The sequence below is a fragment of the Brachyistius frenatus genome, unplaced genomic scaffold, assembly GCF_029030835.1.
Source record: "Brachyistius frenatus isolate BFR_SWC_R1_liver_20210118 unplaced genomic scaffold, ASM2903083v1 Contig_97, whole genome shotgun sequence".
Taxonomy (NCBI): Eukaryota; Metazoa; Chordata; class Actinopteri; family Embiotocidae; genus Brachyistius; species Brachyistius frenatus.
This window is the reverse complement of record NW_027210696.1, coordinates 225,848-251,968: the sequence shown is the minus strand read 5'-3', so window position 1 is coordinate 251,968 and position 26,121 is coordinate 225,848. Positions and strand designations below refer to the sequence as shown.

Genomic DNA, 26,121 nt, shown 5'->3' with positions numbered 1-26,121 from the left:
GCTTTTTTTTTTTTTTTTTCCTCCTCATCCACAGCGCATCTGTGGGATGATACCTGCCAGTGACTAGCCGTGTGGAATAGCATTTTTGAAGAGCATTTCTGTGTGCCGATTTGATTTGTTGTAGCACACAGCAGCGGCTGTTTGTTCTCCGTATGCTCTTTGTGTGTACGTATTGTGTTGTTTTCTCTGCGTAACGCTGTGTGCTGTCTATCTCTCTGCCATGAAGCTACATGTGATTATACTCTGTTTTATTTGCATTTTCTGTCTCTCTTTTTTTTTCTCTCTCTCCCAAGGGCTTTACACAATCCCGACCTATTCCAAGCGCTCGCATCTAGACGCACGGAGGTAACGAGCACCTTCTCCCTCATCTCACATCTCATTAAATAATACAGCCATTGGCCATTTATTGTTGGATTTTACTTGATTTTTGACCCTGTGCCAGATTTTGTCTTGAAATTGCTAATCGGGATTTGCATGGTAGTAAAAGGAATAGCAGCTCTTGCGCCTCCAGATTGTGCGCGTCATGGTTGCTCGCAGCTCGGCGACCTGCCGACGCGCACAGCCAAACGTCGGTGATGAGTGGAGATTTCGTCTTTTCCAAAACTTTGAATTCGCCTGTGGATCATCTCCTTATACTAAAACTTTAACGTCTCTTTCAAGTGTTCTGGGTGTTTGTTTCCCACTGGTTAAAAGCCGTTAGAGGAGGGTTATATTTTTTTTCAGTGGGTAGTAAGAAGGCTTCTGGGCAGGTGACGTGGGTATAGGAAGGACGAATTGACAGTGCAACCCCTTGCTACAAGAACAACCCCAAGAGAGATGCATGTTGCATGCAGCAGTAAGGTGTTCCTGCTTAAACAGACACGTATACATAAATTTAAATAGACACACACACACACACACACACACACACTTGACTTGCACACATGCACAATGTCGTGAGAGGAGGTGGGGTGGGGGAGGTGGAGGGGGGTTAGGGCGTTTACCGGCAGGGCTGGTGTGAGCCTTTCAGAACCATGGACAGCTCACGTGAACCTCATCCAATGTGGTCTACTTTCTTCTGTCCACAACGGCTGCAACGTCATTGGCTCTTCATTAAACAACGCAGATGACTCGGCCTCTCATTGCTAAAAGAGTATACGCTCCTAATGATACATATATTCTGACTTTAGATCGATTCGAGCCCACATGATCATATTTTACCTTTTTTGTAAGAAAAAACAATCTGGATGCAGACATCAGCTATGACACCTGCATGAAATGATGTCAGCTGTCCACTCTTTGGGATAGTAAGTGTATTGAAAAATTTATTATATTAATGATATTGATTGTTCGCGTCATTTTTTTAGTTAGATGAGTAACATCTTTGAATATTTGGGATCATGCATCATTTCACTTTAATGCCAACTTGTCTCCTACAGTGAGTGTGTTTCCACATTTGATGTCCCACCACCTGAAATCCAGATTCCTCTCTGGCTTTGATCCAAACTATAATTTAATAGAACATTTCACCAAAAAAAAAGACTCATATCTCATGTATTTTCTTCTCTTTTCTAATCCACAATCACTGCATTATTTCCTTTTTCTTCAATGAAGGACCTCACCGTGCTCGGTGACTTCCCACTGTTATTCACAGGTGCACCAGTTTCAATGAACCCCTTCCTCCTTCTACCCAGTTCATAGAGTAGCAAAAAATGCTTATTCTCAAATTCTTTCTTATTTTATGTTGTACCAATTTACATTACACCCCGTGATCGTGGCTCCTGGCTTTCTGAAACGTACGGTGTGATAAAGGCAAATCACAAAAAGGAGTTTAGGACGTTGTGTGGAAAGTATTTCACACATCTTGCAGCTATAATTCTTTTACAGCCAGTTGTGCTCATTTGACAGGGATACGGTTTGTTTGTCGTTGGGTTGACGATGATCTGTATGTGCCATGTTTACGGGGTTGGGTGTGTGGAACATCTTCCTATAAAATTAGGCAATCCACATTGATAGCAGACAAACAGTAATGAATCACTAATCGTATGCACCGTAACATCTGTCTATTTTCATACAGTACATGACGAAGGTTTCATTCTTTAAATTCCAATTTCAGTTTAACTGTAAATTGAACCGATATCAGCGACAAACACACGTTTGTTTACTTCAAATGTGTAAATTCTCTACTCTTTACAAAAAAAACATTTGAATCCGTTCTGTTTTAGCTCTTTAAAAAAAAATAATAATAATAAATAAAAAAAATATGTTGGAAACATCTTAATGATCACTGACAGTAAAGATGTTTAGACAACGTCAGGCTGTACAACCTGGTGCTGACCTGGTGATAGTGACCACTGACTCAAACAAGAGTTTTATGGCGTTATTAGAGTAGTTTCATCAAAGTAGAATGTAAACCCGATACACTTACATGTTATCATGTTCACATTTTTTTTAAGTTTTATTTCTGAGTCATTGAAAATGTTCCTCACAGTGAAACTTGCTTCTGCCAGCAGGAGCCTTATCTTTAGTTTAAATACAGCTTCAGTGAATGTTTATCATTTCAAACTAAACTAACCAGGACTGTCAATTGATAAAACAGTGCTGAACTTCATCTAATATTCTTCTTCAAAGCTTGGCATTAAAATGTGAAGTTATCTGAAGCATTTTGATCCAACAGGAGAGGAGGTGTGAAAAAAAAAAATGTAATCCAAACAAATAAGGGTTGTTTTATCTGTGAGTTATTTTCTCCCTAACTTACATTCACTCTTATGGATGTGTAACTGTGTGTTTCAGATACTGGACCAACTTGTGTGTTATCGTGGCCACCATTTCAGCTGAGCAGTCTTGTTCTTTTCAGGTCTTTTTGCGGTCTGGGCTTGCTGTCAAATGACTATCCAGGAAGCCCTTACCCCAAAAAGCATCTGCAAGGGATGCTTACGTCACGGACAATTTGCATACCTGTCTCTCATGACACTTCAGTTTAAATGTTTTTAACTTCTTCTCCCTCGATTTGTACATTGATTAAGTGAAAGTGTGTACAGTTGTGAATCAGCGCATTAACTTGTTGGACACCTACACAGTGTGTGTGGTTTAAGTCTATTAATTATAGACAGTGTCTATTTCTGCAGGTCTCACTGCATCTGCAGTATTATATAATTTCTCCAGAAGGTGGCGGCATTTCTCAGGTCTTTTGATGAGGAAACTTACACTTGCAGTAATGAGATCACCATGATCTCGATAATGCCGTCCTTGTGTGGAGCGAAAAAGAGTGTCTTTTATCAGTGTCTGTACCAATTCATGGTTGTAATTACAGTGCTTTAATGTAGTCAAGCTAAAACACTTATTTACATTTAGCAACATTGATAACCTTCAATAACATCAAAAAAACACTGAAAAGTGAAACATTACATAAAAAACAGCAGCCCCACAATAAATACTCCCTTCATAAGGATAATGATGTTCAGATGCTGTTCAGTCTGGGAGACATCCTGAATCACTTCAATAGTCATTTTGGAAACTTTTAATTTATGGTGCTGTTGAACTCCACTGGGTATACTGAGAGGTGTTCCTAATATTTTGTCCCTTCAATTTAAATGAATTGGGTTGACAAAATATTATTAGCACCTCTTAGTATAACCCAGCGAAGTTTAACGTCACCAGAAATTATAGTCTCCAAAATTGCCATTTAAATAAATCAGCACTTCTCTGTATTAGATTGAAGAACAACTCAATATTACAATTGTCATGAAGGGAGGATTTATTGACTGGCTGTTATATTATTAATGCCTCATCTGTCAGGGGATTTAATGTTATGGCTAATATATATGTGTGTGTGTGTGTGTGTGTATATATATCTATATACATGTATATGTATATAGATATATATAGGTATATATATCTATATATATCATTAAAACAAATCCTGGCAGTACAAGTTTGACCATAATGTGAAGGAGAAGCTGTTGAGTCTGCTAGTAGCAGGAATACTTCTGCAGGAATTCGGCTTTTCCTTTTTATATTGTGATGAATTTAGCTTCCAGTAAATTACCCATAAACAATTCATCATCTGCTGACTCAAAGAGTATTGATTTACTAACTTGAAAAGATAAGAAATAGAAGCAATAACTTTGTAATGTCCTTTCTTAAAGAAAACATCTAATCTCTTTATTGTAATGACCCAATGATGTCTGTGGTTGATCAATCCTGCGTCAGGCTGATGCTTGTTTTTTTTTCCTTTTTGTGGGAAAGCTTGAGTCAAACTGTCCGCTTCACTTAGCTTGTTATTCCTTCACTTGGGTGTTTGAGCTTTGCTTGAGCAGCATGATGTGCCGTGCCAACGTTTTAAGGTGCTTTAGATGATCCTTCACACAGATACCATGGGACAGGTGTTCGATTGGTCCCAAGTTTCACTCTGCAGCATGGCAAGGAGCCCAAGCATACAGCCATTCTCTTCAGCTACATGGAGTCCTGAGAGCAGATGCTCTGAACACCAGCCCGATCTCAGCATTATGAATTCAGTCTGGCAGCCTGAATCTACTGTGATTGTTTCTAAATGAGGTAAAGGGTGCTCAAAACACATACTGATTTGATTAAAAACTATGAATTAGCATGATTTTTTTAAAGCTTCCTCTTTTCACCTTTTGTACCTACATCTATTGCACTGTATGTGCAGACTGTAACAGTAGAAGACTGTTGTCACATTCATCTGTGGAGGAGAGGGAAAGGTTCTCCAACAAAGATAGAGATTACATTTGTTTTAAAAACTTTCTGAGAAGATTATGATTATGATGTGATGTTCTAGTAATGTTCTCAACAGGATTTGTTTTGTTCCCAGAATGTTCTTTTTAAAGGTAGGAAATTGTTCTCTGAAAACATTAAAACAAAAAACAAAAGTGTTCTAACATTATTTAAATGTCTTCAGTGACTAATTTTAAGATTAAGATTTTTTTTAAGATTTATTTTTGGGCATTTTTTCTTTCTTTTTTTCCTTTTTTTTTTTTTAACTGGGATACTGAGAGATAGAGACAGGAAATGTGGGAAGAGAGCAGAGGAATGACATGAAGCAAATGGTTCCTGAACCCAGGCTTTGGAGTGGGAACTCGCTGTTCGGGCCGTTCGTGCTCATGTGGTGTGCATTACGACAACTCATCTATCAGTCAACATAGACATTTGGTCTTAGTTGAAATTGAACTTTAGAGGAACATTGAATGAACAGGAAATGTTAAACATGTTCTTCAAACATTCAATTAAAAAAAAAATGTGTTTACAACATCATCAGATCTTATAAGTAATGTTAGCCAAAGTTGTTGGAAAGTTCCCTTCTTACTTGAAACTTCCATTAACCTTAAGGTATTTATGTGTGTTGACATCAGCTACGGTGTGTAAAGTTAGTGCACAAACACTGAGAAAGCAAAAAAAATTCCAGACAACCAAGGCCTCATTACTTTGAGATGAGCATAGGCTAAGGTCAGAAATGTCCCTCGTCAGTCTTTTATAAACTCTGTGTTGAATTTATTAAGATCTTTAGTTAAGGAAAATGTGTTTTCATTAGCTGCCATAATAATGGTCTGTGGTCTTTTATTGACACTGACAGTTTTCACCATTCCAGATGAAGTTCAGCAGCTTTCTATTTAGAAACTTCAGTCTGAGGTATAGAAATAATTTTGTATGTGCATGATTTGACTTCGTTCAATTTCCTATTAAAAGAAATAAAATAGAGGACCCTCTCTTAGACTTGTTGTAATAGTGTGACTATCTCTAGACTTTAAATAATGAGAACCTACGCCTTTATAATCCAGTGTTTCATGTCTACGCTCTCAAAACTTTTACTTTTTAGACAATAAAATCTGAATAAAGTAATATTATTAATATACTGTGCATCCGTATAATCTGGTCTCAAAGATTTTGGGTAGCACAGTCCTTACACACCATATTTTACTTACACTGATACAACTTTTGTCTCACTATTTCCAGTTGAAATACAAATGGAATATGCAATCTGGTTCATTTTAGTTCCTTTTCCCAAGAAACCACACATTCTAATAATATTTCCATTGAAATTAACATCTGTGGATGATAAACCATAAAACAAGAGGTATGACAAAATAAGAGTCCAATAATGTGGTGCATGCCAAGGTGACGTCATATCTATTACAATTTGTTTCTGTGGAAGAAAAGTTCCATTATTTATCTGATACATTAAAGCAGAATTTTGTGAGACATGATCGACTTATGACCAACATTGCTTAAGGTAGAACAAAGTAGAAGACACCATACATGAATCATGATTTGTTTTACACAAAAGAAAAATTAAGCTGATGGTACATAGAGTATGTTTGCAGTTGGGGGGCCACACATTCAAACAGTTTGATACACATTACACAAAAAAACACATGTTTTTCTATCCAAAGTCTCAGTAGGTGTGTACAAATATCAAATCCTGATTTTTAAATACTTAAGGACTGACTATATTTTTTCTGTAAAGACATCAAAAGAGATGGATAGATGGCGTGAGTGAGCCAGACTAATTGACTACATGACTATAAGCTCTGGCCCCACTCCATTGGGGATTGTTTCCAGTTGTTGCATTCTGCTGGGCGCAGACTTAGGAAAACAATTTTGAAACTGTTAGAGCAGCCTTTGATGAATCAGCCTCAACTGAGATGTAAACATTTTGTTTTTTTAATTTTAGGCATTTTTCTTACTCCATATAAAATACCTTGATATTTGCTGGCGTTGCTACAACTGTTGGTAGTTTAATTTAAATGAACCATCAAAACTGAAGTGTGTTTCATTGTATTCTGGGGGTAAGTATTCAGAGGTGGTGTTTAAATGAATATGAATGTCTGTCTGATCTTGTAAATCCTGATGACTGTTATTATAAGTCTGTTTTTTTGTCTCATACTCCAAAGGCATTAGTGCATGTTGCTATGATTTGCAACTCTGTTCCCAGGTCTGTGTTGTTGGCCTGATTTGGAGAATGAATTAATTCTATCAATGCAAGGCTTATAGAATTATTTTAAAATAGATTTGTACATGATTGTAGTTTGAATGTGTATTGATAAATCAGCTCCCATTCTCAAATTAAAGTCTTACTGTCCGCTTCAGGGACTTGACAAAAACTATTGCACTGCAGGGAACCTACTGGCTGGAACAGAGTTTACCATAAGTGTGTTCCAGATGTATTATTTAACACCCACAGACATATAAAGCCTCCTGATAAAACGCTGATGGGAAAAAGCATCAGCAGTCAGCGAACCCGAAAATATTTTGGACATTGCATAACATGTCGCAAGTGATTGTCTGCATGGATTCACTCTAGTGTTAAAATCCTTTTACTCTTTTAATCCTTTGTAATGGGTCACTTTTTCAGGTGTTTGTGGTGTTTAAAAAAAATAAAACAACCAATGCTGACTAACATCTTGTTTTATTCCAGATTGTGTTTGCTGTGACTGGACCTTTGCAGAACTCCGACTCATCCTGAAGTCTCCCCACAAGGGAATGCTGATTCAAGTGTGTTCAGACCAGTCTGACGGTGTTAAAGTCACTCTGATGTCTGAAAGTGAAAACGACATGCTTTGCTGCAGGGCAGCACATGCAAGATCAATGAATTTGAATTCCCGTCATTCCTGTGACTCATTGTGGTAGATCCTGCTGAGTGGAATTCCTGGTTTCCGTGCCGCATCTGGACAAGTAATCCGATAGTGTGCAAGGCCCATTAACAAAGCTCAGTGGATGCTGCTAGGAACAGGTCAGTAACACTTTGTTAGCCTTTTGTCCTGTATATTATTCGACATCATTTACTGGTAAAGTAATTACACTCCTCCTAACCTTGAAGGGTTAATGGATATGGTACCTGCAGTATTACTGTGTGTGAGTTTGATGAAAGAGGGGCGCACACTTCTGAGGATGTGACTCATGTGCGCCCATAAGTCATGTGACACAAAGTCTTATGAATTATTAATGAAGCCTTGCAGTGTCCTTCTGTCATACTCCAGGAGGTGACTTCTTTTCCTGCAGGGATGCAGTCTGATTGAGCCTCGATGGGACAAGAGACACACAACCATGAATCTCTAGACAAGCAAAGCTGGTCTGTCTAATGTAGCCACAGAAGTACAAATATGTATCTTTGCTGTTTGGAACTAATTAGTGCACAGAGAGACAAACGCGTTCATAAACTAACAAGTCTGTCTGGCAATGAGGAAATACCTTTGACTCATGCTTTTTGTAGGGTTTTTTTTTTTTGCAGCTGAGAAAAGGTATAAATGTTTTGATTAACCTCAAATCAGATCGGATCCATCTAAAATACAATATTTCCTGACAGCACTGTTTGATTACAGATCAGCAACTGAGATAATACATTTATTTTCCAACGTGAGGCACAATAAAAACATCAAACTGTAGTCATAGACAATCAAGACTGACCACCCACATCATCTTAGAAAGTTTCCTGCATACTGACACGTCACAAACCGGCAAAAATACCAATTAAAAAAACAGGCCGCTTTTATTTATCCCAGATGTCAGGAAATCATTTTTACTTGCAATGAAACCTATTCTGTTGTCAACATGGGAATTCCCAAACCCCCAGAGAACTGCGAGAAAAGCTATTCATCCAAGTATATCATTCTGTTCATTCCATCTAGTTTTCCGTTCATCAATAACACACTATTCCCGTTGAAAATACAAGCGGGACACTGCCAGCCATTTACTTCCCTTCCCAGAAATATGTCCCCTAGTTTTTTTTTTTTGTTTGTTTCCCCAGCTGTTTTCAGATCCTATCACGTAACTGCTTATTCTCTCTAAATGTGACAAATGTGGCAGTTAACAGGCAAGATTTACTGTAAGCATCATTATGGCCCAGTGTTCGTTGTGGATTGCTCACACATATTCCTCGGCCTCTCTGACCTTATTTTGTTTCAGAACAACAGGAACTTGCTCTGCACAGCCTCTCCCCTGTTTCTCCACAGAGCAACAACAGGCATCTGGTTCCAAAAATAGCCCTGTGCAGTAAAAAAAGAAAAAAAAAGAAAAGAAGAAAAAGTTTCAAAACATTGTTCCAAGAGGAGCTTTGAATTTCAATTCAATTTTATTTATATAGCGCTAAATCACAACACAGGTTATTTCATGGCACTTAACACATTAATGTCCTTACAACAGAATTTTACAACATCATACAGAGAAACCCAACAATTCAACAATTCCCACATAAGATAGGAGGGCAAAATAACTCCTCTTTAAGGGAGAAAAACCTCCAACAGAGGGAAGGAAAAACTTCCTCAGGAAGAAACCGCCGAGAGAACCAGGCTCAGAGGTGGGCGGCCATCTGCCACGACCGGTTGGGGTGAGGGGAGAGCAGAGAGAGAAAAGGACAGCATGGAGATACAAAACATAAACTTGAGCAACGTGAAAGTAACTGTAACCTACAGTATGTATGACAACTACTTCAAGTGTCTCAGGAAAAGTAGAAGCTGATAATCATGATACCACCAATATTACCGTAGATTTTGTGGAAATCTATCACCTACAGAATAATATATATTTATGTAAAACTATTTTGCTGCCTGGACTATCTTTGACAGCTTTAAACTCCTTATCTGTCAAACTGAACTGGAAAAGATCTTCCCAGTTAAATATATTCATATTCAGACAAACACCAACTGATCTGAAATATTAGACTGCATGACATGCATGTCAACATACTGACATTACCAAACAGAGTTCACAGTTTACTAGTAAAAACAGACTCAAATCTGTAAAAACGCCTACGAAAGCAGAAATAAGAACGCTAGACTTCCAATTTCCACAAATGACTAGTTTTTTTTTACTGCCTTATGTTGAGTTATATTTGACTGATTTTTATCATATTTTGTATGTGATACTGATGTCACGGTGAACCTACTGTTGATATGGGTATTTGCACAGTTGTTGTGCTCCTTTGACTCAATTTACAGAAAGAAAAACAAACATATACGCTATGCTATATTGACTGTTTACTCAGTTTCATTTACGTCACAAAATTTCTGTAAACTGTGGGATATTTCCACAGGGACATGGAAGTGATGAAGATGTACCTCATCTGTGTCAACACGTAGTACTTTTACTAAAAATGTACTGAAATGCCTTTGAGCGAACACTCAACCCCCTGCTAATCCACTCAAGTTATTCAGCAGCTACTGTGACTAAAGCACACGTGGTAACTCTCTCTTCATTCTAAAGAGGACTTTATTTTTTTTTTTTTTTTTTTTTAATCTTAATCAGTTTAATCAGAGGGGGTAAAATAGTGATACTGTACACCGTTGCTCTGTGACTCAAACATGTCACACTGTAGTTATTAAAAATGTGTTATTGTATATTCAGCTCACCTCCTGCGGCACCACCGGGGCACCCAGGGCCATGGGATGGGGGAGAGGTACGTGAGGAGGCGGGGGATGGGGCATTGGGGATAGGGGGTGTTGGAGTGAGGTGAGTAAGAGATGAGTCAACATCCCGCCACTATAAGACATGCTGATGGAGCCTAACAAGTGCCATAACCAGAGACACCAACCAAGGTAAGGTCAACTCTCCTCTCCTCTCACTTTGTGTTCGCTGTCACACTTTCTGTCTCCGTTTATCAGTCCATCTTTGTGTTCAACATTTAGCACTTGGCTCCAGCTGATGTTTTTTTATGAGCTTACCTTTCCTTCTGCTCTTCTCAGAGCACTCAGTAATAATTTAGAACATAATATTGTTAGCTAGAGTCTGTTGTCTTTGTACACAATACATATCTCTTTTAGACATAATAAAAGATTTTGAGTAGATTACTGGAAGGAAGCATGTGTAAGATGATGACGCGCAAGTATGAACTCATGCCTGCCGTCTTAGTAAGGTGACGCATTTGTGAAACGGCAATTAAACGATGGATGCAAAAATACACAGAGGATATTTTTTTATAATCTCTAATCATTTCAAATGTCATTCCTCTCTTAGGAACACCAGCGCTATTCTTTCTTCTGTATAACCGGTGAAATGGACTACACTCTGGTGCTCTTGTTTTCTCTGGTTCATGTTTTAAACGTGGGGACGGCAGCTCCTCTGCCAGTGGAAGTGGTGAAGATGAAATCCAAAGTGAAATGGATGGCTGAGCAGCTGGTGGTTCGGCTGGACAAAGACTTCAAGGTAGTGTTTGGAGTTCCGTTTATGGTGACAGAATCTGCAGCGTTTCCGAGGGCTGGTGTGTTTTTGACTGAATCGTGTTCTCCTTCCTGCTGCAGGTCCCGGCCGGCCTGACTCTCAGTCCACCTACTGACGACCTGGACGGACTCTCCTCCGTAGTGACGGTCCTGGGTGGTTATAACAGCCTGATCTCTGACACCCTGGACGGGGTCACCCAGATCAAATATGACATCTCCTCACTGACGGGTTACCTCAATCAGTGGAGGCAGGGGCACTGCAGCGAACAGCGACCGAAGCCTGCGGTACCGGGGCAGCTGCAGGCGCTACAGAGTCGAAAACAATTCATTCACACTGTGAGCGTGGAAGCTATCATGAGAGTGAAGGAGTTCCTCAATCTGCTGCTGAAGAACCTGGAGCATCTTCAGACTTGCTGAAACTTGAACACTGTTTGTAAGTTATTGGCCTGATTGTTGGAATAGATTGGAATAGAAATTCTGCATCAGCAGTGTCTGAATTAACATTCCCCCTCGGCCATAGTGAACTTTTACAGTGAGTTTTGAGGGGAATTTATTCTTGAATATGCACTTTATATACATTATGTATTTATTTGTATACTGTATTTAGAAAATATGTATTTTGTTACAAGCATTGTTTTTTTTTTATCATTATGTTTGGAGCATATAGGAGCTGTTTATCTGAAAACTGATCTGTGTTTTGCACACAAAGGATAAATCAGCTGCTCATTGCTTCGTATTACGACACCCTTATCGTGTCAATAGAGAGCTCTGATTGAGAAATATCACTTCCACTCTTATTCTGTCACGATGCTGCATCGGCAGAGTTGTGTTCACTGCAGCTGGAGCAAATGTTATCATGAACAGCGTTGTCGTCACTGGAAATTCCTGACAACCGATTTGACACTTGCCAAGAATACCAGATGTGTTTGACTGAGAACTTTTAGAACAGCGAGAGTAAACTTTCATTTTAATGCAATATCAACAGCTCTTCTGAAACAATTATTTATATCTTGTATATTTTTGTACAGCTGGCACTGTTTTTTCTAACTACTGGATTAAAACTATTAATAAATATTTAAACGTCCTTATTTGTTTTAAATGCGAGTTTGTCAGTGTTGTGTAAAGAATTCAAGTAAAGCTGAAATTAATCAGAAAGAAGTTGAAAACGTCCCGTAGACCAGGTTAACATATAATGTAATATGTGTGTGTTCATCTCTTTGCTACCCTTGTACTTTCAGGGTACACAGGTAGGAAGTGTTTATCCAGAGCTATCAGTTTATGATTAACTCCTGTAAAAGAAAAAGAACTAGCACAGAAAAATGGAAACTCTCAGAATGAATTAATAAATCATGGACTTAATACAATTGTTTATCAACAATAAAACACATATTAAAAGTGTTTTATTATATATGTGTAAAAAAAAAACTCAATCTGTACATAATTGTTTGTTTTAGTAGTACAAAACAAAATTTAAGCATGGATTAAAGAAATGCAGGAAGAGTATAGATGAAGATTACTGTTACTCTTTTCTAGAAATCATTTTCCTGGAAATTTCCTGTGATATACAGCAGATATGATGACAAACAAGTTTCTCTCTGCGGAGGTTGCCTTTTAAAACTGCTGGGAAAAAGTGAATGCCAGCTGAAACTAACCCAAGCTGCTGATGAGGGGGCTATGGGAAACTGTTCAAATATGAGCGAAACACTTCAATGAGGGAAGGGGGGGGGGGCGACAGATTTCAACATAACAGATGTTTCAGTGTTTTCGCAGCGACGGTAAATGTGTGTGCGCCAACTGAAAGGTGACGAGCTATTCTGTCTTTTTAGGAAAAAAAATTGCAGATGTCCCAGTTTTCCTCCAGTAATTAAATGCAGCATGTATTTGTGGATCTTTAGCTCAACATGGTCTGTGTGTATCAAGGTGATCCAGGTACACACAATTGATAGTCTTGTGAAAAAATATCACGTGTTTTTAGACATTTTGTTTACACACGAGGCTTTTTTAAGAGAAACAAATTAAGATCCGAGAGATTGAAAATCTTTACGTTAAATATTAATATTGACTCAGGCTGTCGTGTGTTTGTAAAATCGTGTGTGCCAAATAGGCTCAAATTACTGGTAACACTTTGGCAAGTAACCAAAATTACACAATCTTGTAGATCACGTGGTTCACATTCGTAATGATTTTTTTTTGTGTCTAATTTCTCTCCCTATTTAACTGCGATATTGTCAAGCCTGACACGCGTGCAGATAACGTTAACGTCAGCTCGCCAGCCAACTTCACATTATGTTTTCGTTTTGAATTTAATTTCGCTGCAGGCTGTTGTGCAATCTCTGAATGATCTTATCTAAAGATGACAAACTCAAAATTCAGGGGTTTTGAAGATATTTTACTATTTCAATAAATTTCCAGTGCTAAAAAACAACAGGTCTAAAAAAAATGTCAGGTTATCCAGGACAAGTGGGAACCCTGAATTTAACACATGGGCACTTTACGCTGTACAGTTTGACACAAAACCAATTTATATGAAAACATGTATTCGATACTGAAAGCTCAGGATGTCAAATAAGCCCAGTGCGCGTGAGCGCACAGCATTAACTATCAAACCACTTGCTTCTTTTCATACTGCCATTGTTGTCGTTGTTGCCCATCAGCTTCTTCTTGTACTGCTCCACCAGACTGTCAAAGCGGTCCACATCCCTCCTCTTGAAATGCTTCTTGGGCATTTTAACCTTCTGAAAAACAACAAAACAGCAAGTTATTGAAGTGTAACCTGACAGCTTTGATAAAGCGCCACCAAACCAAGACCTTGCGGTTAAAACAGCACTGCTGGCAGGTGATGATGCGTCATGTTTTAGATTATGGCCCACAACGTACAGCGTCATCATCCCCGGTCTAACCTTGCGTACTGATGACGTACAACGTAGTAAACTAGGCGGAACAGATGCCAGCAAACTAAGATCAATAGAGTTTGTCACTTTATTTACGTTCTGAAGTGCCGAAAGCTTAAAAAAATTAAGTGATGTACCGCATATACTTTTTCAACAGGACTGTAGTAATACCACAAAATGTCACTTGGTGGCATCATAACATTATGTTAAATTGACTGGACCAATGGAACATGAATGGAGATATCTTAGCAGTTTTTTCATGTTTTAATCCCATCTGTTTTTGACTTATTGTGATATTTTTTCAGCATCAATACTTTAGCCCCTCTGCATATTTACTAGACAGTCTGTTGATAGCACCAAATTTGAGGACACTTTGATTCGTTTTCTTTTGAAGTCTTTTCATTTACTTCCAACTTTTCACAAGCGTAGGAGGATTTATTTTATTTTTTTTTTGGGGGGGGGCGGGGGGGTTGGGTGGAGGTAACGTCCATGCTTCAGTAGTTTTAAAGTTCCTACTGACAAAACTGCCTTTCTTTTTTTAATCATTTTTGACAAATCAGTGCTCGGTAGCTATTTGTCACTGGAAGATGTTTTGTGAACATGAATAGAGACCTGGTTTTTGTGCTGTGTGGGCTTTTCCATCTGTTGTCTCTGACGCTCGTTCCTGCTGGTTCCAGGTCTTGCTTTCTTTGGCGGTGGGGCCTGTTGCTTTCCTTTGTCACGCATTCTGCAAAAGACAACAGTTCACAGTCTGTGATTTAATCCTGAGGCCAATTGTGGAATCATAGTCAGTATTTTCATATGGGTTTTTTTGTTTTGTTTTTTTAATTTGGAGGATCTGTTTTCCACTTTCTTACTACTGACAGGGCTGTTTGCACCATCTGGCTCAAAACAGGTTCCACCAGTTTATTTACAGAGAGGACTTTAGAACAGAAACGGAACTCGATTGTTTGGCTCTGATACTTTAATAGGTGAACTCAAGTAAGGCAAACATAAGGTAGTACAAATTCAAGAGTTTTCTTGTGTTTTTGTGAGCAAATACTTAAAAGTACTCCAAAAAAAAAAAAAAAAAGTTGTGCACATATCCCCAAAATGTCTGTTATGAACTTTGCTGTCAAGGTTTATCCGCCAAAGCACAAAGTGACGCCGAGTGTATTTGTAAAATGTAAACTGTACCTGATCTTAGGTCCCCGATGAGAAGGAAAAAGCAGCACTTTCTTTCGTTTCTTTCCATTCTGCAGATCTACGTGCTCTACCTCAGGTTTGGTCTGAAAGCCGGAATATCGATCTTGCTTCAGTCTTTCAGAAGTCCCTGATCACAGCAGAGAAGTGGACAGAGAGAACAATTCAAAATAAAAGTGGAAATGGTGACAGAAAACAATAAAAACGTCGCTGAGTTTAATGCAGTGTAACGGCCAACTATTAAATCAAATGTAAAATAGTTTTGTCACAGCACTACAGTGCTGCGATAGTATATCCTACTTTTTAATCCCTTTTGCATGGTTAATGGAATTAGTGCAGTATAAGCATGACAAACAGAAACAGCATCAAGTGTCTAGAAGAACAACAGCCTAGTTGAGCTCATCTAAATACAGTAAATGCAGTAATAATACCTCTCTCCTTTCCTGTCTGTTCTGCTGAGGTCTGAGCTTTATTTTCACTTGGTCCTTTTCCACCTGCTGCTATTTGGGACTGAGATTTCGCTTCTCTTTCTGAAGACTGATTTTGGAGGTATTCCTGCAGAAATAAACACAGGGTTGATTTACGCATACAAGAAAGACATTTTTCAATTTGAACAGAGATTGGAAGCTGCGGCGATCACAGAACTCGGTACAAACACACCTTATTTTTTTGTTGTCGTATTTCTTTTATTTTGAGTTTCCTTGAATCCTCCAGGGAGAACTCAACAATGGGTCTCTGCAGAAGGAAACAAAATGCAGTTATGTTTAACTAACACAAGATGGCTCGTGGACCAGGAGAAATAATATGTAAATATTTGTTATAGTACGGTATGCCAAACCAAATAAACACTGATCATGTACCTTGTTCGCCCCAAAGATGTCAGGGTTGTTGTTAAGGTGGCGAAGTGTGCTGAGAGCATGTTCATGTTCCCCGAACTGAACAAAGCCATAACCTAACGACTGTCCCATCACCTTACCCTTCTCTGGCCTCTTGTCGTACATCACCCGGCACTAAAACAACAAACAGAAAGAACTCAAATAAACATGAAAAAAACAATTACTACATCCCCCCCCTACTGAGCACACAGTGATGATGTTTCTACTAACAGAGCTGACTCCCGCTCATAAATGCTGCTCAGAAAACCATTTCAAACATGTTTTTAAAACTTAAATTATAATGTATTAAACACTTTTATTTTTAATGAAATGTGAGCCACTGTGACACTTTCTCACCTCTGGGATGCGGACTCCCTTGACTCCTTTTACAGCTTGAAGGCAGAGAGTTTTCAGTTTTCTGTTGTCTACTGACTTGGGCAGGTTGTGGACACACAGACGAGTCTTTGACACAAACACGCTTATGTCCCGAAGCTTGGCCCTTTTTATTTCTTCAAACTAAGAAAACAAGATTACCGCAAACATTGAGTCAAAGTTTGTTCATTTGAGTTCAAGATCAACTGTTGTGCATTAAAAAAAAAAAATCATTCTTCATGAAGAAATGTCTGCGAAAGCTGCACTCACTCTGGTTCTTTTGGTCATGTCCGCCTCGGGTACGCCCTCCGCAGCCTTCGTTCCAGCTCGGATCACTGAGTGATGAGGTCAGAAGAAAATAACTTTTTAAAAATCAAAACAAACTTTTAAAAAGCTTTAGAAATAATTCAGCCGACATATGTCTATATGAAAATTGGGGGGGAAAAAACCTTAAAGGAACAAATAGTCAGAGCTTTGTATTGAACGGACAAATCTAATATGACTAACAAAATTCTGACTGGGGACCAGCCCTACTAAAGCTATTCCTTCAATTTTAATATCTTAATTGGGACCTCACAAGACAGACATGGCTAATTTATTCAAGAGGTTATATCTTTAGTTTCCTCTAAGTTTTAATATGTAAATGTATGAATGTGAAGTCAACCCGGCATCATATTGACAGTGAATTAACTAATGTGTTAGTAATGACACAAGTGATAAAGATGGAGAAAAGAAGCACGTGAAACAAGTTCACTCACATCCCTCTCTGGCCAGGTACAGGTTCCTGGTGCCCGTTTCTACTTTCGTCTTATTGACCCTCAGCTTCGTAGCATCTTCTCTGGTCACTGCTTCAACAACCAACAGCTTTCTGCCGTCAACACGGATACCGCCGTTCTACAGCAAACAAACCAATGGCAGAACCACACAGCAACATCGACTCGTTACACAAAATAGGACAAACAGATGATGTCGTAAAAAGGCAGAAAAAAGCAAGAATTTGGGACTAATTGTTCAGACTTCATGCATATTGGACTTCATATTACCTCTGCCTCATTCTGTGCTGCAGCTATGCATTTGTCCGCCCCCTCTTTAGTCTTAAACTGAGCAAATGCACAACCTGTCAGGAGAGGGGAAAAAAAAAAAAAAAAAAAAAGAACAACGCAAATGAGTCGATAACTTGTTTAGTTAAAGAACAGTGAGAAGTGCTCGAGTCGAGTGCTGCTGACCGACCTTTTGAATGTTCTGTGTCTGGGTGGAGAACAATCTTTATGTAGTTAAGCTCTCCGAACTGCAGGAGAATTTCCTCCAGACCCTCCTCTTCCGTGTCAAAGGACAAGTTCCTACATCAGTTAGGATTAACAAATAGGAATACAAATCATCAATGGTGGAGCTGCTTGGAGACTTATGTCGGATGCAAGGATAATGAATGATCAAAGAATTGCGAACCTGATGAAAACTGTTTTGCCCTCTTTCACGTCTGAAGGAAGAAGTTTCTTTGAGGTTTTCTTTTGAGCTGGAGATAAAAGCAGAAGACTGGATATGTCAAAACAACAGTTTATGTCAGAAAATATTAACATTATAAACCAAAAATACGGAAGACTTTATACCCGATTCGTCGTCTTCGTCCTCATCATCTTCCTCTTCATCTTCACTCTCCTCTTGATCACCATTTGAATCGAGGCCACTCCCATCATCCTCGTCCTCATCCTCGTCCTCATCATCATCGTCATCATCATTTTCTTCATCATCACAATCATCTACCTCATTGTCTTGCTCCTCGCTATCATCTTCATCACTTGAATGAGATTCCTCCGCCTGCTGCAGCGCCGGTTTTAAAATGACTCTGTGAAAGAATTAAGACACAAAATGAACCAGTAAAGTCGAGCAGTTTTTAACACGAAGCATTAATGAATGTGTAAATATTCAAGTTTCACACTTTTTCTTCTCAGGCACTGCTTGTTTTGGCTCTTCATCCTCGTCTTCGTTGTCACTCTCGGAGCTTGCACTCGCCTCCTCTGTTGTCTTATTGCCTACAAGGCGAATAAAACAGTCACAGTGACTGCTGTCATCTTTTATATGCGCGTAATTAAACAGGTGTACTTGTTTACTTTCGCGATAAAGTACCTGAACTTGAGGATTGCTGAGTTGCAATAAACTGGTCCTTAGGAACCGCCCAGTCGGCTGCTATCTGCCGTCCTGTAGAACAAGAGTACAAACTAACATACTCCAAAAAAAAAAAAAAAAAAAAAAGTCAAAGTGCGATGTCAACAACGAACCCAAGTGTCTGACTCACTGACCTTTTATCTCCTTCAGGTTCATGGCATTGAGCGCTGTTGCGGCCTGGGAAATATTTTTAAACAAAACAAATCCAAATCCGCGCATCTTCCCATCTATGAAAGAATTAAAAAAAAAAAAAAAAAAATATCAGAAGAAATCATACTATTTAAGGGTCAGGTAAGAATGTTGTCTCGCGTATTTGTGCATCTCGTACGAAATAAGATCTTCTTTTTTTTATTTTACCAGGTTTGAGGGGAATCTGGGCTGAGAGAACTGTTCCAAACTTGGCAAATACTTGTTTCAGATCATCTTCTGTGCACTGTAACACAAGACGGCAATTATTTATGTCAACACGTGACTGTCGGCCGTCGCACGTCACAGCCACTCGGCAGCATACTGTACCTTAAAACTGAGATTTCTCAGAATCAGTCTTGGTTTCAGCAGTTTTTTCACCATGCCTTTGGGTCTCTGCTCATTTTCCCGTGGAGCTGCTGCTGCTGCTGCTGCGGCCTCTTTAGCTGCTAAATGAAAGACGGGCGGGATCATGAGGCGGACAATGTACACACACTCGCATGCTGCATTTTTTTTTTTTTTTTTTTTTTTTTTAACTCTTCACACAAACCTCTTTTCTTTTTGTCGTAAATTTTCTTCTTGGCCACCGACAGAGACAGCCTCTTCCCGTCGTATTCCTTGATTTCTTTCAAGGCTTTCTGTGCATCTTCCGCCATGGAATATGTGACGTAACCAAATCCCCGACATGTTGCTTCGCCTGGTTTTATATATATATATATATATATATATATATATATATATATATTATAAAAAAAGAAAGAAAAAAGATTATCTGTTAGGATTTCATCGCGCTGCGTCTATTTAGTGCGGCGTTTTGAACGATGAGCAGCAGCGTCACCTTTGCCTTTGACCACGAAGCACTGCTTTACGGGACCGATTTCGGAGAATATTTCCTCAAGTCGCTGGTTTGAAGCTGAAGCTGGAAGAAAATTAATAAATAAAGTGTGCGCCGCCATGGCTCTCTGCTACCGGCTACCTCCAAAACCTCTGGCTCGGTAACAACTCACAAACTCGAGTCTAGTTTGTTCGCAATCCGGCCCCGGACGTCAATGTCAAACTACTCGATAGTACACAAAGCAACGCAGCGTGAATACACGCTTTAAAACCTTTTAACTAGCGACCACATTTCATCGCGTGTTTACATGCGTGAGCAGCCATCTTGGAAAGTAAACGGGAAATTGCTCCACTCGGTAGCTTTTTTCTACCGGGGGAGGGAGGGGGGGGTTTAGTTGCACAAATTAGGCCTGTGCTGCCACCTTCCGGCCCGGAGGTTTGAATGCAGCGACCACGTTCCCAGTTATGATTATTTATCTTTTTCTTTTCTTTTTTTTTTGTATGCAGTAATTACAGGAGATGCTAAATATCCCGCATCATCTCAAATTAATTAGCCAAAGTTAATTCAATAAATCAACACATGAATAAGTATAGTCTCATACTGTACATAATACAACCATGACATTTTTTTTATCCGATTTTTATTCAACCGTTATGTAACCGGAAAGGTCCTGTTGATATTTTTTCCTCATTACTTAGTCCCTTATGTACTACGATGTATTAGCATGGCTTCTGCCACCAAGTGGTGCCCTGAGTAAGTTAGGCAAATTTAAAGGCAGTAGTGGTAGTTTACAAACAAGCTTACAGCCTAAATGTTATCTTATCAACCTGCCCATCATTTTCAGCACTGCTCATGTTTTAGGCTAGGTGGTGTAATCCAATGTCACAGAAAAGACTTTCTAAAAAAAAAATTCTGGCATTAAGGGATTGACATTAAGTAAACAAATGGGAAGACTGCGATTGCTAAACAAAGGACATTTTTAAAAAGTAGAACATCTTTTTTTTTAGTACATGGTTTGAAAGCCAATTTTTCCTTTTTCAGGTCAGGTTTTCAGTCCCATGTCAAATTGTATTTTTATTACCAAACTTTATAGTCACCATAATTATCCCCCAAATCAGTTACGGAATTTGTTGGCCACTTCTGCAGTTACCAAGTATGACCCTTTTGTTTGCACGCGTGATAATGAACGAGACACTGGCACATTGCTTTGGATTGTCACTAACACTTTCACAGATAATAATGTTCCATTTACATCCATTTGGGTTTTCTATAAACGGGTGGGGGGAAAAAAAAAAAAAAAAAAACAACACACATTTCAAACAATTCATCTTCACATGTATTTCCAAATTTGTTAAAATTTGCTTTATAATTGCACAAGAAATGTTCAAATTACAAAATAAAACTTTATCATATTCATGATCAACAACCACCTTCATTCATTTTCACATCGTGCGTACATAAAAAAAATTCCTAAGCGAAACTCCTGGAAGAGTATTTTTGTGACAGTTTCATTCTGTCTAGTTACTTTCTGCTTTGGTATTTTGCGAAAACCCTGCTCAAATATACAAGTTTACTGCTGGTAGTAAAGGTATTAATAGAAGGCTTTGCGACAGATAAACCTATGTTTATGACTAATTCCACAAATTAGTGTTAAAAAACAAACAAAAAAACCCAACTTGTGATTGATAAATTAGCCACTTCAAGACACTGAGTGTCAAGGAATTGTGCAAAAGGCAAAGAACACACAACAGCAGTATGAAATAGCAACATGGCCCCATCTCAAGGGCTCCGCGCTTTGTTGACCCAGCTCAGGCAAAGAAAGCCGGCTATGTTGAACTTGCTTCATGATACACCGCTCTGAACAACCTGACAACTTTGTTGATAAACTGTAGTCCATCTGGAACGTATTTCAGTTTCAGACTGATAAATAATAAGTTCTGAACAGTGTTTTAGTTTCAGCTCGATCTCAGCGTTTCTTTGTCTTTGGTTTTGAAGGACTGCGACAAGTCGTGCAAACCAGACGATTTCAGTCTGCCAAGTTTAAAGAACTGAACTTATAAAGTTTTATAAAACTTCAGTCACCCTTCACTAAAATGAACTGGTGAAACGGTTGCATATTTCATGGCCAAAAAGGAATACAATGTTTCAAATTATTCAAGCACATCATACTTCAGTCTGTGTTGTGAATCTAACAAAACATACTCGCATTCTTCTGCCAAGAAGCGTTCTCTACATTTTTTTTTTTCATTTTTTTTACTGACAATAGCACACCGTAAACTAACAACCATTTGAGGTTAAACCCACAAAACAAACAAAGTCAAACTAATTTGGCACGAGGATGCAATTAAATATCTTACATCTTGGCCTTCAGTGGTACAATGTGGAGCGACTGGAGGAACATCTGTAGGGTGTTCAGGTACTGCTGTGGGTGCCTCTTTAGGTGACCTGCATGTGTTGAATCCTCCCACTTCTGAGCCGTGACGCTCATCCCGCGCTTCTGCCAGTACTCAATAACTTTCTCCACAGTTTGTGGATCGCTTAACGGATCGTTGTCACAAGAGAAGAACAGTGCAGGAGCAGTGACGGGAGTGTTATAAAACACATTGATGCTGTAGTTGAAGTAGTCCACCGTCTGGCGTTTAAAAACGGCGAAGTAAAGTAGGCTGGCTCGTTTCACCAAGTTTTCCAAATAAGGGAAGAGAACCTTACCTATGCCTGAGCACAGGGAAGGAAACCAAAGAAAGACAAAACAAAAAGAAAAATGCACACTTCATTAATTTCCAGTGAAAAAAAAACAAAAAAGCATTAAGGCATACATGCATCACTTAATGTATATATATATATACACCACTTTTGATCAAGTCAGTGTAATGGATACTAATTACTGTATCAAAGAATGTCAACACTGACTGACCTACAGACATCCTCTCCACAGTGCCCACCACCAGACTGTCATAGACTTGGCCTTTGATCCTCCTGGTGAGCGCCTCGTATTCTGTGTTCTCGGACATGTGTACCAGCAGCTGAGAAAATGTGAAGCCACCAATTGAGAAGGCATGAACAAGCAGTGGGCGAGATATAAAACGTTCACTCTCAAGCAACTCCAGCAACCTCTTTCCATGATCGAAAGCCAAGGGTGGCCACAGGAACTCTTTAACCTTGTGGGGAAAGGGAAAATTAAGAACAAGAAGAAAGTACCACAAATGTAACTTAACGCAGTCCTCTCCTGTTGAGTGTTTACAGCGTGATCAAAGCTTACAGTGTTTGCCATGCCAAGTCAAACCCACCAATAGAAACTCCAGGGTACATCCTGCCTATTTCATCCAATTCAGTTTACAAGCAAATGTCTTTGACTCACCAACCAATAAAGCATTCTCAAGTCTGTGACTGAAACCAACAAAACTTTAAAGGAATAATGCGTTTGCAGCACAGATTTTATTATTAGTTCATGTTTTTTACCTTTAGCTTTTCATTGCAAATGCAAGCAATTTGCTCTCAAATATGTCTGCAAGCTACAGATGATTCATAAAGATGAATATCCAAACCAGTACAATGCCCAAGGTGATCAGTTCCTACCTCGCTCTCCACTACAAGCACATCAAAGCCGCTGCGAAAGTAGACTTCGCAGTACTTGTCCACAGCCTGGGGTCGCGAACCTAACCAGGGCAACAGCAGTATGACGGGTTTGTGGACCCCGCAGGTCGGATGTGATAATTCATTCACGTAGAAAGTAAAATTTTTTCTGAGGCGCTGGGCAGTAATGCCTCTGCTCAACGCTGCCCTGGCCGCCATAGCGGGATTAAAGATGACAGGGGTGTCTGCAGAACCGAGGGAAAAAATAAAGGAGACGACACATGGAAATCAGAAAAGCGCAACGTTTTGTTCCGGCTGTTCAGAGCGAGCACTTATAATATATAACGACCACTAAATACGTCGGTGAATTTAACGCGAAGGCTACTTAGCTCCTTGTGCATTCACGTGGTCGCTGCAACCGACATGAACATAACATCAGCATATTTGTCACGGTTTCGCAAACCGTTGTCGGCAATAGCGCCAAACAAACTCGAACGTAATGTCAACTAACTCGACACTGCTTTCGAGAATAAAGCGTGGAGCTGCTTAACTACTCACTAACCTGCTTTCAGTCTAGTGCAAAGTGATGAAACGAGACGAACGGCTGTCAGTGACAGCCTGTCACTTTCACGTGTACGTAAAAAGCAACAAAGGTCTTGTGTTCTGCAATGACGTCTGTTATCTCACTACATTTCCCTGTTGGTTCCTCCTCTTCGCCTTCTTCATTTTACAAGTGCATCGATCTGCTGCCCTCCTTCGGAAATAAACTGCTCGACAACCAAGAGGCTACTAAAAGTAAATATATGTCCCGTAAACCCGGTCTAACCAGTTACTCATGCAACACCTCTAATCCTGTGAACACACATAGACCTCTGTGCACCTCACGTTGAACCCAATATGCTTCACAGAATGCAAAACTTATCTATCTATCTATCTATCTATCTATCTATCTATCTATCTATCTATCTATCTATCTATCTATCTATCTATCTATCTATCTATCTATCTATCTATCTATCTATCTATCTATCTATCTATCTATCTATCCAGTAAGTAGGACTTTTCATAGGATTTTTACTTGTAAAGGAGAATTGGTACATTTACTTTAGTAAAGGATCTGAATACCTGTTCCAGCACTGACAATAATTATTTGTCTTGTCTTCCCAAAAGAAAAAAATCATTTGAAAATATATAATCATCGAAGGATTCATATACATCCAATGAGTTTAAGCAATTTGATTGGCCTGCAAAGCCACATTTCTGTATTTTCCATGTCTTTGGGTCACTGGAGATTTTAGTGGCCCTAAAATGTCCACAGATATTTGCAATGTTTAATGCTAATGTTTCTATATTTTAAATTTTACTAAATGTTCGAACTTTATTTTGCCGCACAAATCAAACAAGTTTCTGTTCAAGTGTTTGTAATTATTCAAAAGTAATCCACTATCAACTCAGCAGCAAAAACACACGTCATGCCTGCCGGCCCTCTGCTGCTGTGTATACCATTAGCTGAAATTTTCCAAGTTGAGTTTCCACCACAATAAATCCAAAAGATGCATGTATCTATGTCTATGGATGTGTGTTTTTGCTCCTTCAACATATGTGTGCATTTAGAAATTCAATTTACAAAACAGATATTCTAAATATGGAATGATAGTGTTACGTTGTCAAAAAATATCCCACCAGCCTCGTCTAAAATATCAGGGTTTCTTTATATACGCATGAACAACAAATAAATTATCCCTGATCTCTATGACCTCCTCTGTTGGAACAGAGAAAGGGAATGAAGCAAAAAGGGTATGCTTGCATGGACATGTCTAGTAGGACTCAATGTCCAATATATAACTTTATCTTCACCCTTTATCCTAACTAGGGGCATGACTTTCTTTTATCCTCCTCTTTGCTTGTGCAGCTTTGTTTCTGTGTCTTGTCCTGACTGTCCTCACTCCCAGCTGGACCCTAGTCCCTGCTGACTTTGTCGTGTTGGAGGATGATTTGTCTAAACAGAAACCAGTTGCTCAATGAATTCAGAAAGCAAGTGTGAGGCGGCAATAATTTGTCCATGTCCCTCACTGAGCTCATATGTTTGGCCTGTCATTGTTCCTCTCCAGTCCGCTTAGTTACGGCTGGGTTGATGCTTTCCTGTGTCCTTATCAGACACCGGGTTAATCACACCCCTGGGGAAGTTCCCATTTCCAGTGACTGACTGTCTAAATGATCTGAAATAGCCCTCAAACTCTTTCAGGTTGAATTTATGTAAACGTGAATCCTTTTGTTATGAGAAACGATGATTTTCAAGTATGAAGAGGTAATAGGTAGACTGCTCCGTTTATTATTGTCTGTGGTATTTACAGTCACAACCAACAATAGTCGTGTGTCTTTTTGCCAAATACGTTGACCCAGATTTGTTAGGGGTGCAGTTTAATCTGTATTTATCTTTTGATTTATTTTTTAACGGAAGAAGAATAAATGTGTATTTGGCAGAATGCTGATATAGCAGTAATGGTCCACGAAGAGGTAATCAAGCACAACTTTTGAGTTCCTTACATCAGCCAAACAGGAAAAATACACAACATCTGCCTGGGCTTTAAAGGCGCTGTCTCCAAATGCATCCAAAGGTATGTGGATCAGTGTCTATTTTGGAACCATGCATGGGAATTGAATTAGGCCACGAGGTTACTGGATTTCCCCATCGGGTTAAAACAGCACACGTGAACAAGTCTCTCAACATTAAAAGGAGGGAAGTAAAGAAAGTGAATAACATGACACCATCAAAGTGTCTTAATACAATAACTGATATGGCAACAAGGTCACAAGTGGTCGAAAGTCTTTATTCAAAAGTGCACTGGCTAAGTTTAGAGATGTTTGATGGAAAAGGGGAACACAAGTAAGCA

General features: G+C 39.1%; 3 protein-coding genes and 1 long non-coding RNA gene across 6 annotated transcripts; 2 read left to right on the top strand and 2 right to left on the bottom strand.

Annotated features, from left to right (window-relative positions):
• Positions 1-3,971: 3,971 nt before the first annotated feature.
• On the top strand, positions 3,972-9,740 carry LOC138628210 (uncharacterized). The gene is made up of 2 exons (XR_011311450.1): positions 3,972-4,536; positions 7,627-9,740. It is a non-coding gene; the product is annotated as an uncharacterized lncRNA (long non-coding RNA).
• A 685-nt stretch (positions 9,741-10,425) lies between these two features.
• LOC138628209 (leptin-like) lies at positions 10,426-12,234 on the top strand. Its single transcript, XM_069711112.1, has 3 exons — positions 10,426-10,529; positions 10,948-11,136; positions 11,232-12,234. Exons 2-3 carry the CDS (start codon positions 10,987-10,989, stop codon positions 11,565-11,567), a joined length of 486 nt encoding a protein of 161 aa, XP_069567213.1. The 5' UTR covers positions 10,426-10,529; positions 10,948-10,986; the 3' UTR covers positions 11,568-12,234.
• Positions 12,235-13,518: 1,284 nt separating this feature from the next.
• On the bottom strand, positions 13,519-19,968 carry rbm28 (RNA binding motif protein 28). 2 transcript variants are annotated; one of them, XM_069711154.1, is made up of 20 exons: positions 19,658-19,968; positions 19,364-19,516; positions 19,150-19,268; positions 18,991-19,066; positions 18,768-18,860; positions 18,595-18,666; positions 18,407-18,500; positions 18,078-18,313; positions 17,917-17,983; positions 17,701-17,810; positions 17,514-17,587; positions 17,229-17,364; positions 16,741-16,805; positions 16,456-16,614; positions 16,084-16,233; positions 15,884-15,958; positions 15,655-15,778; positions 15,218-15,353; positions 14,654-14,768; positions 13,519-13,885 (listed from the first exon to the last, which is right to left on the bottom strand). In XM_069711154.1, exons 1-20 carry the CDS (start codon positions 19,773-19,775, stop codon positions 13,745-13,747), a joined length of 2,313 nt encoding a protein of 770 aa, XP_069567255.1. In that variant the 5' UTR covers positions 19,776-19,968; the 3' UTR covers positions 13,519-13,744. The 2 variants fall into 2 exon arrangements, with proteins under 2 accessions (XP_069567255.1, XP_069567256.1); XM_069711155.1 differs by having other exon boundaries at positions 19,150-19,265.
• Positions 19,969-20,977: 1,009 nt separating this feature from the next.
• Positions 20,978-23,870, bottom strand: LOC138628244 (transmembrane protein 53). Of its 2 annotated transcripts, XM_069711167.1 has the most exons (4): positions 23,790-23,868; positions 23,231-23,472; positions 22,569-22,812; positions 20,978-22,369 (listed from the first exon to the last, which is right to left on the bottom strand). In XM_069711167.1, exons 2-4 carry the CDS (start codon positions 23,444-23,446, stop codon positions 22,008-22,010), a joined length of 822 nt encoding a protein of 273 aa, XP_069567268.1. In that variant the 5' UTR covers positions 23,447-23,472; positions 23,790-23,868; the 3' UTR covers positions 20,978-22,007. The 2 variants fall into 2 exon arrangements, with proteins under 2 accessions (XP_069567268.1, XP_069567269.1); XM_069711168.1 differs by having other exon boundaries at positions 22,569-22,677; positions 23,231-23,870.
• Between the last annotated feature and the right edge of the window lie 2,251 nt (positions 23,871-26,121).

Coding starts and splice junctions, on each gene's coding strand:
- LOC138628209 (XM_069711112.1), top strand. CDS start 10,987: ATGGACTACACTCTGGTGCTCTTGTTTTCTCTGGTTCATGTTTTAAAC. Junction 11,137..11,231: donor GGCTGGACAAAGACTTCAAG/GTAGTGTTTGGA, acceptor TTCCTGCTGCAG/GTCCCGGCCGGCCTGACTCT.
- rbm28 (XM_069711154.1), bottom strand. CDS start 19,775: ATGGCGGCGCACACTTTATTTATTAATTTTCTTCCAGCTTCAGCTTCA. Junction 18,501..18,594: donor TCAGCAATCCTCAAGTTCAG/GTACTTTATCGC, acceptor TTCGCCTTGTAG/GCAATAAGACAACAGAGGAG. Junction 17,811..17,916: donor GGCAAAACAGTTTTCATCAG/GTTCGCAATTCT, acceptor TAACTGATGTAG/GAACTTGTCCTTTGACACGG.
- LOC138628244 (XM_069711167.1), bottom strand. CDS start 23,446: ATGGCGGCCAGGGCAGCGTTGAGCAGAGGCATTACTGCCCAGCGCCTC. Junction 22,813..23,230: donor TGCTTGTAGTGGAGAGCGAG/GTAGGAACTGAT, acceptor TTTCCCCACAAG/GTTAAAGAGTTCCTGTGGCC. Junction 22,370..22,568: donor TGTGGAGAGGATGTCTGTAG/GTCAGTCAGTGT, acceptor CCCTGTGCTCAG/GCATAGGTAAGGTTCTCTTC.